Source organism: Merops nubicus, unplaced genomic scaffold (assembly GCF_000691845.1).
Source record: "Merops nubicus isolate BGI_N331 unplaced genomic scaffold, ASM69184v1 scaffold2863, whole genome shotgun sequence".
In the NCBI taxonomy this organism is placed as follows: domain Eukaryota; kingdom Metazoa; phylum Chordata; class Aves; order Coraciiformes; family Meropidae; genus Merops; species Merops nubicus.
In genome coordinates, this window is record NW_008599428.1 from 19,897 (window position 1) to 29,878 (window position 9,982).

The 9,982-nt window shown below is 42.3% G+C and overlaps 1 protein-coding gene across 1 annotated transcript in view; it reads right to left on the reverse strand.

Moving 5' to 3' along the window:
* Positions 1–4,195: 4,195 nt before the first annotated feature.
* PLA2G4A (phospholipase A2, group IVA (cytosolic, calcium-dependent)) overlaps positions 4,196–9,982 on the reverse strand; it is a 63,803-nt gene continuing 58,016 nt past the window's right edge. Inside the window, exons 15-18 of the mRNA XM_008937367.1 lie at positions 9,185–9,369; positions 6,116–6,311; positions 5,744–5,901; positions 4,196–4,405 (exon numbers count right to left, since the gene is read on the reverse strand). Of these exons, the coding sequence (XP_008935615.1) occupies positions 4,274–4,405; positions 5,744–5,901; positions 6,116–6,311; positions 9,185–9,369 (671 nt within the window). The 3' untranslated portion in view covers positions 4,196–4,273. The remainder of the gene's footprint in view (positions 4,406–5,743; positions 5,902–6,115; positions 6,312–9,184; positions 9,370–9,982) is intronic.

A 9,982-nucleotide genomic window follows, 5' to 3' on the forward strand; every position in this document is an offset into this window, starting at 1 on the left:
GAATAGAAAAAAGGGAAAATGAGAAACAGGACAAACTTTTTAGGCAAAGGAAAAAATGTCTCTGTTCTTGATTTCACATTATTTGTCAGAAGTTGAAGGTTTGGTTTGTTTTTTTTTTTTTCCTGCATTATTCTTCTCCTTTGATGTTAATTTTTAATATAATGTGTGACTAAGAGTCTAAGTCCCAGTACTCTGCTCTGTAGTTGAGCTGAAATAAGGTTTCATTTCCTAAGTTTCTGACTGAAGATGGATTTTTCCTTCTGAAGTTCATTGACACAGAAGTAAGAGAGGCTTTTTGTTCGAGCCTGTAGTGAAATTACAGTTATGAGCTTACCAATGAGCTTCTGGCGAGCTCAAGAAACATCAAATGTTTGGAAAAGTTACAGCTAGGAGGGTTTTATGCCAAATTTGATGTTAGCAGAGAAAGAGGGACTCCTGGCCCAGCAGACAGACACTGCTCCACAGTGAGAACACCTGGACCAGTACCCACAGCTCTGCAAGGTCCCAGCAGTGCTGATTCAGGAGAGTCTGGTGCATACGGAGAAAATTGTTAGTCCCTCCACAGATATTTTAGACCACAGACTTTTGACGCTTCTAGCATTTTACTCTTAGACCTATTGGTCACAGCTGACTCTTATTTAGCATACAATAACGGGAGAAAAATATGCATTCTCTATCAGAATGATGGCCTTGCATTTTGTGGCACCTGCAGATAGAATCATAGAATCAAGGAATGGGTTGGGTTAGAAGGGAACTTTCAAGGTTATCTAGTCCAATCTCCCTGCAGTCAGCAGGGATATCTGCAACCAGAGCAGATTCCTCAGAGCCCTGTCCAACCTGACCTGGAATGGTTCCAGGGATGGGGCATCCACCACCTCTCTGGGTAATCTGGGCCAGTGTCTCGCCCACTTGGTGTAAAAGATTCCTTCTATCTAGTCTGAATCCCCCCTCTTTTAGTTTAAAACCATCACCCCTTGTTCTGTCTCAACAGGCCCTGCTAAAAAGACTGTCCCCATCTTTCTTATAGGTCCCTTTGAAGTACTGAAAGGCCACAATAAGGTCTCCCTGGAGCCTTCTCTTCCTCCAGGCTGAACAACCCCAACTCTCCCAGCCTGACCTCACAGCAGAGGGGTTCCAGCCCTTGGATAATTTTTGTGGCCTCCTCTGGCCCTGTTCCAGCAGGTCCCTGTCTCTCCTGTGCTGAGGACTCCAGAGCTGGACCCAGCACTGCAGGGGGGTCTCACCAGAGCAGAGCAAAGGGGCAGAATCCCCTCCCTCACCCTGCTGCCCACGCTGCTCTGGATGCAGCCCAGGCTGCCCGTGGCTTCTGGGCTGGGAGCACACGTGGCTGGCTCCTGGCCAGGTTTTCAACCACCAGCTCCCCAGAGTCCTTCTGGCTGACAGACAGACTGCTCCCAGTTTTCAGTACAGAAAAGGCACAGGCCAGCAGCTATGTGATTCAAACTGGTTTGGAGGAAATCCCTTCCTGCACATGCTTTTTAAGAAATCCAACATTAAAGGCAGCAAAGACACAACACCCAAATGTAATTCCCTGTAGTAGCTCTTAACAGAACAGCACAAAATATCAGGCAGGGTGCTGATAACCAAGTTTATCCGTAGGAATAAAAATGGACTGATATGCTCTCCCCACACACTGAACAGATCAAGAAGGTTTTGGGTTTAGTATCTAAACTAAGAAGACAGAATGAGCAAAACCTTGAATTTCCTGCTCGTGAGCTGTCCCACCAGGTTCCACATTGAGCTGTCCCACTTCTCTTCACAACACAATTGAAAAAATATAATGTAAATATCAAAAAAACTGTTTGAAAACAGTAGGTGCCAAATATAGTTAAGTTTTAATTTTTATTGTCTGATAACACTGTGATAATATAAACTGTATAAAGCATGATAAAACACTTCTATAAAATAGAGTAGATACAGATTATAAAATAAAAAATAAAAATATATTAACAAAAGAAAAAAGTTAAAAGGAAAATATTACAATAAAATAATGGTACAATTTCTTCCTGTATTCCAAAATTTACTGAAAATCTTTAAATTATGCAGCACTAAGATAATTTACTTTTACTTTCTCTCTTGATTTTAAACATGCACTAAATCAAAGAGAAATAAAACCTATTGATGAGTACAGAAAACGTTATTAATCACATAATATTGTGTATAGATTTAAGGAGGACGATGCAGTGGCAGTCAAAAGAAATGCATGATCATTACTTCCCTTCCCAGGGGCTTACAGATCTTAGCAATTAAAAAGAGCTCAGTAATTCACAATAAAAGTAACAGCCACTGAACAGCACTAAACTCTGATAAAAGAGCAGCGGTTGTAAAACCTGTCAGAAACCTGTCACACGAAAGATGAGCTGCACTTCAGACAGTCTCTGAAATCTGAACCCTGGCAACGTCAGTCCTGAGACCAAAATTCCACACAGAGCTCTGGGAGAGGACCACACGTGGCTTCCCACCGCGAGGCTGCAACTGCCCCTGCTCAAAACCCGCTTTGTTTCCACCACAGGGATCACACAAAGGAACAACTGCCCCCACTGCCACGTGCGTTTGCTGAGAGTGGATCCCATAAACTCTAAACAACCAAAACCAGCCAAGCACCCCAAAATCGTGTGACTCTAGATCTTGCGCAGAGCACGAGGCCATCAGCAACCCCAGCAGCTCTTTCTGCTCTTTCCCCTGTCACTCACCTGCCTACTACCTTATTTCAAAGGGGGCTGGGAGTTTTTGAAGGTGCAACTGCATTTGTTGATGTATTTGCAGAATTAATATTTGCTGAGGTGGTACTAAAATAATCTATGTAGGGTCATTCATTATTCAGTGTACTAAAAATATATGTTTTTAAAATAGCCCTTAACACACATTCTTAGAATGTGAATATTTCACATTCTTACCTAGGAATGTTTTATATGTCCTCAGTAAACATTACCAGTTTCATTTTGGAAGAAATGTGATTCTTATCATCATGATCAAATGGAAAATCATTTTTAATTTAGCTATAAACATTTTGGTCAGCAATACATGAACTAACAATAATTTAAGACACAGGGGCTACTAGCACAAGACTTCAAGCAATGTAATTTTATGGAACGAAAGAGAAAAAGAAAACATTAGAGGTTGGATTTTCTTCTCTGTGGATACGTACATTCTAAAACAGTAGGGAAGAGGACTTCAACTTTTGTGAAAATAGTTGAGATTAAAAGATTCAAGAGCAGATTCTCCTTAGCATCAGTCACAGAAGCTCTACTGGCATTAATAACCAGCTGAGAATCCTGCTTATTATCAAAGATGTATAAACCCCACTTCTTTGATACTTATTTGTTAGCAAAAATTTGTGGGTTGAAGAGACAGCACTCATGCAAGAAACATGAAATTTGAAACACAGCTTGATAGAATCATTGAATTGTTTTGGTTGGAAGTGACTGTTTAGATCATCGAGTCCAACCCTTAACCCAGCACTGCCAGGGCACCACTGAACCATGTCCCCCAGCACCACAGCTACATGGCTTTTAAACCCCTCCAGGGATGGGGACTCCACCACTGCCCTGGGCAGCCTGGGCCAGAGCTTGACAACAGTTTTAAGGAAGTAATTTTTCCTGGCTCCTGATGATGGAGCTTTGGTAAGGCAAATACAGCCAAAAGTTACTAGTGATCCAAACCCCTCCCAGGATCAGAAATCAACTGTACCAGAGCTAGTGAACAGCCAAGTACCTTATTACACTGGGGGGGGGCTGCTGTTACCTAGCTGTAGTCAGAAGTGATTGGCTTTTCAAACCAAAGTCAGAGGAAATCTTCTCAGTACAAAGCAGAGTGCAATCTGGGCCCACACCCAGGTATGCTTATTGTCTCTGCTAATAAAGTGTTATTCTGTTGTGTTTCTAATTCTGCCTTCTGTTTCAAGATACGCCCAGTTTACATCAACTAAAAATCAGATAATTGCCCCACTATGAGAAACCAGTGTTTATAATTCCCTAAGAAAAATACCAAGACATTGAACTCAATCACCATAGTCAAAATCAATGAATTCCATAGTTTTAAAAATTAGGATATCAGTGTGCTGAAATGTTCACTATGTTTTTAGTTTACAAAAAAAAGGTACAAAATTAGATTGAAACTTGAAAATTCACAAGAAGACGTGTTTTCAGGAGTTTTGCACAGCCCTGCTCTGGAGCAGCAGCACTGATCAAGTCTTTTTTACTCCAGTTATAAAAACCAGTTTCTTGAGGGAGTGGGACCTACGGCGCATCCTCTACGTATGGTTGTTGTTAAGGTGGCTCTTGTTAAAGAATCTCCTCGCTTCCACGCTGCTGAGGGACACGGAGCAGCGGGATGGATTCTCCTTCCTGTATTCAATGCTCTCCATCATAGCCTCCTTGATGACCTGGAAAACAGGGAACAGCGTGTCATCCAGTGAAATAACAAGCACCAGCTCTAGAGGCCCCTACCCAAGGACATGGACTTGTTGGGAGAGGGTCCAGAGGAAGGAACAAAAATGATCTGAGGGCTGGAACCCCTCTGCTGTGAGGACAGGCTGAGAGAGTTGGGGTTGTTCAGCCTGGAGAGGAGAAGGCTCTGGGAAGACCTTCTTGCAGCCTTCCAGCATTTGAAGGGTTCTTACAAGGAAGCTCGGGAGGGACTTCTCACAAGGGCTTGTAGTGATAGGATGAGGGGTAATGGGTTTAAACTGGAAGAGGGTAGATTTTGATTAGAAATTAGGTAGAAGCTCTTCACTAAGAGGGTGGTGAGACACAGAAACAGGTTGCCCAAGGGGAGGCTCCATCACTGGATGTGTTCAGGACTGGGTTGGATGGGTCTTTGAGCAACCTGGTCTAGTGGGAGGCGTCCCTGCCCATGGCAGGGGGTTAGAACTAGATGACCTTTAAGTTCCTTTCCAACCGAGTTCTATGATTTTAACTGATAGGAAAGACACCTTCAGATGTTAACAACTGTTGCTCCTACTTATAAGAGTGCCCATCACTGAACAAACTGATGGCTCAGTATTCTTATGAATACTATTTTTTAATTATATAAACCACTGATTATTACAGACATGAGAGGGTATCACCAGTGCCAAAGAAGAAGTAACAGAAAGAATATTTATCATTTAAACCAAGTCCTAATGAAATTCTGAAGGGTAAACCAAAACATTGAGAAAATCCATACTGAAAGGATATACAAAATAATTATTATCTTCAGAAAGGTTAAATCTTCACTTTTGCTCCCTTTGTCCTAAAGTGACAAGATTTCTTTAATATCTTGAGTAAAACATGGATTTGTTTATCAGGGATGATCATTTACTCTTGCGAATATGGATGCTGGGATCATGGTGTCACGTTATAGCTAGTTTCAATTAAAAGTAATTGTTACTGAGTTAATTTCTAAAGAAATTTCCAGATGTCTTTATAGAAAATTACCAATATCCTTTCTTTTCCAGTTAGAAAACTCTCATACATAAAGAAATGAGGATAAAATTCTGGACATGATGTCTCTGCCCTGCACAGGCACTTTTGCTCAGTGAGCCTGCAGGGCTTTTGATGGTAAAATGTCAAACCCAACAGAGAAGCCACACTAGAAAAGAGGGTGAACTGGAACAGATCTAAACAACCACAGGCTTGAACGTTGTAAAAGCACACACATCCTGCACTCCAATAGTTCTGACATTTGGAAGATGGCCACCATACTTCAGTCTTCTTAGACCCAGAAACAGTGGCATACGTACATCTATGTTATTGAGGGTGTTGAACTCCATTAGGTCATGAAGCCTCTTGAAAGCCTCATTGGAATACTGGAAGTTGAAGGTAGAGAATGGTGTATTTGGATCATCAAAAATGTCAAAGTCCGCAAAATCCTTCTCTTCCTGTGTTTCTCTTGGAACACCTGCCATACAGAACAAACACAAAACCACAACTTGAAACGTGCAGGCTGAGGACTTATCATTTTACTTTGTAATAGCTCTTTGGAAATCTCTAACTACTACAGACAGACTTAAGGAGCTATTTCCAACACAAAACAATTCTCACATACAATCACCATGTCATTACAAAGCTTCAAAGGAACTCTTTAGATTCAGCATCAGAAACAGTGTGCTCACCTGGAGCTTTGTACTTCCGGAAGTTGATGTTGGCCAAAACAAAATGGATTATGGTTGGACAGTCTTTCTCTGAAGAGGTGTCCTTGGGTTTGAAGACATAGCACTCCTTCAAGCCCTCTCGATCAAATACATTTGGGTCTATTTTGGGGAAAGGAAGCTTGTTCATTTTGGCCCATTTTTCAGCAAGCAAAATTTCCTGCAAAGATAACAAAGACTCAGGTGCATTCAAGCATCTACTGCAAAGGGAGATTTTAGGTAAAGAGCCACAGGGCAAATTGGTTACCAGAAGCAGTTTTCTTAAGTTATGCTTGTTTACAGGAAAGGGCTGATCAAGTCTACACTGAGGGTGGTGAGACACTGGGAGAAGCTGCTCAGAGAGGTGGTAGATGCCCCATCCCTGGAAACATTCAAGGTCAGGGTGGAGAGGGTTCTGAGCAACCTGCTCTAGTTGAAAATGTCCCTGCTCACTGCAGATGATCTTTAAAGGTTTCTTCCAGCCACTCCATGATTCTGTGATTCTAAGTCAATGCCTGTACAGGTGACCCAGTATGGCAAACTGAGCACCTAATTGAGCCTGCTTGATCTTCACCACCTACGATGATTCACAGGAAGGAAAGAGCTGGTCTGTCACATAAATCTTTGGGTGAATTTACAGAGCTGACAGCTGAAAAAAAAACCCTCTGTAATTTTACTCACAGACTATCAATGCTATGGAAACCAATGAGAGTCAATAAACACCAATCCAGGCGTTGTTCTGTTCAGTCACAGCTCAGCACAGAACTGCATTTGAAAGCACATTAAGTGAAGAAGTAAGTCTGGAAAACAGGCTTTTTTACCTCGTGACAACTCAGTAAACAAAATAATTTGTAAATAATGACTCAAAAGCATGTAATGGGGTGTGTGAGAGGGAGGAGAGGGAAGGTCAACATCTTTAATCTTGGTTTTGAATGAAAGAGGACCCTTCTTTGGGCCACTGTTTTGGATACACAAGAGATTAAAAGATAGTGGGTGTAAAATGATAAACCAAGAGCAGAGTCACTGACCTCAGCTGGCTGATTTCCCTCTGTGTTTGAGCAACAAATGTATCTTCGAGTGCTACCATAGCTACAGGCCATCTCTTGAAGAGGCACTTTGCAATGCAAGCAGAACCAATGGGATTGCACAGCCAGCAAACACAACCAGTTTCTGTCCTGCAGGCCATCAGAGTACAGCCTCTGCCCGTGGACTCTACCTAGGTATGAGCTGGAGCCACGTCACTCTTCCCACCACACACACACTTGTGCTCAGGAGAGCATGAACCATTCCTTTGAAGAGTGGCTTCATTAAACCTACAGCACCTTTTGATTTTCCCACCGTTTTCTCTTGCACAAAAGGATCTTGCCTTTTTAAAATGATAGTTTACAAAAAAACCTCTCAGGATGCTATTTGACTTCTCTCCATGTTATGGGATTCTCCCCAAAATGACACAGAAAACAGCAGCTGATGGAGAGAGAAAGCTCAATGTGTAGGCTGGGTGACAGAGGCAACCACACAGCCTTCTGCTCAGCCTCCATGAGCAGAGGAGTAGCAAAGGGAGGAAAAGGAAGATGTTTCAGAGGAGAAGGTAGCACTGTGGCAGTAAATGTAGCTGATGGGGAAAGTAACAAGTGATAGAACAAGAGGAAATGGCCTCAAGTTGTGCCAAGGGAGGTTTAGGTTGGATATTAGGAAAAATTTCTTCACTGAAAAGGTTGTCAAGCACCCGAAACAGGCTGGTCAGGGAAGTAGTTGAATCACCAGCCCTGGATGTGTTTAGAAGTCATGCAGATACAGTGCTTAGGGACATGGTTTAGTAGTGGACTTGGTAGAGTTAGGTTAATGGGTAGACTTTATGACCTTAAAGGTCTTTTCCAACCTAAACAATTCTATGATTCTATGACAAAAAAGGACAGAAATAGAAAATTAAAGGAAGAAAAAGGATGTGGGATCCAATCAATTAAAGAAAAATGAAGGATGTCAGTACTAGTAAGCTTTCTCAGTACTCTCTTCTTGCAAGCAGTCCCTGAAGGACCTACAGATTACAGAAGTCACTCCTTTTTATCCTCTTGAAGCTTTCTCTTTGCATTTGACAACACTGATCTAGAGTTTTACTACTGCTCTTCTTTTCTAACATTATCTGGGGGTTTTGGCCCTTGATAGCCAGAGGAAGGAAAGAAAGTCTGTTCTAATTGAAATCTATCTGTAAAGGAACAAGGAATACCAGCTGTTTCTCAAACAGGCATGTTGTCTTGGTTTCGTTAAAAATTATTTTTAAATCTCCATTTGGCTTTCAAATAAATACTGCCTCTTTTCTGAGAACCTCACAATACTTTAAGTGCTGCTTCTCCTGTGTCAGCTACCAAACTGATCCAAGATGAAGCCTTTCTGATGAGCTGGAGCTGCACAGTTGCCCAAGTTGTACAGACTGACAGCTGTCCTCTCCACATCTGCCACAGAAAACAGCCTGGGCCTTTAATCCATGTTCTGCTGTTGTTGCTTTACTCTGGCCTGAACGGATTGTAGGAATCCTACTTAAACCAGTACTGGGATTATCTTAATGAGATGTAAATGAGCAGTCAGTCCCACATCCAAAATGCTACATATTTAGCAATACCAGAGCAACTGAGACACATTTCTGCAGGATGCTGAGAGAAACCCATTCCTTCACAACACAGCATCACAGAGAGCAGCTGTACAGAGCTAGAGCACAAGCTCAATGGCAAACGAACGACTTAATTAATACCAGCATAAAATACAGTTCTGCAACTCAGGGTGAGGGAAGCAATTCCATAACAACAACAGAGCTGCTATTTCAAATGAATTATATCAGCCTTCTTTGTGTCAGTTGTCTCATGTGAGTCATGCAAACAGGAACTGAGGCAAAGAGCAATATTATGCCATGATGTGGAAACAAACTGCTCCAATGCTGTGGATAAAAGAGCACTAAGGCCTTCTCACATCATGAAGTGTGCAACCAATCTGACTGGAAGAGTACAGCCAGGTGCACTTAGCTTTATGAACACAAAGGAAGGAATGGCCTATCTTACTTACTTTGAAAGGAGGACTGGAATCACTTGGCCTCGCTGAAAAATCAAAAGAGATGATCAGATCAACCCCTCTCTGAGGTCTTAGGATGAGTGGGTATGGCAGGTTAAATGTAAGCCCACTGTCCACTATATGAATCTTTTTGCTCTTCACATCTAGTGGCTCATATATCCGCTCAAACTCATCAGGATCTGCAGAGAACAAATGAAAACAAAACAAAACCTCATGAGTTAAGAACTGAAATTCTGATGGGCTTTCCAGTGTTTCCCCAAGTACTGAAGACTCCATAGCATTTAAAATGTTCAGTATCCCAGCTAAATGTGCTATGAACCCATGCAACTTTAAGTCTTGTCTTAACAACTGAAGAATAAGGTGGAAAAAAAAAGAGCTGGGAGGGATCTCAGTGGGTCAAGTACACAAATGCCCTGTCCCAGGGCACTAGCAGAGATGGCTCAAGGCAACACTGAAGTGGACGAATGACCAGGTTTGATCACAGCCTTCCCACCTTTATCCTGTCATCCCCAACAACCCCCACACAAAGGAAAGTTCAGCCTGGAGAAGAGAAGACTCTGGGAAGACTTTACTGTGGCCTTTCAGTACTTAAAGGGAGCCTATAAGAAAGATGGAGACTGCCTTTTTAGCAGGGCCTGTTGCAACAGGACAAGGGCTGATGGCTTTAAACTAAAAGAGGGGAGATTTAGACTAGCTAGAAGGAAGACATTTTTTACACTCAGGGTGGTGAGATGCTGGCCCAGGTTTCCCAGAGAGGCTGGGAGAAGCCTCCGCCCCGGCAGCAATCCCCGC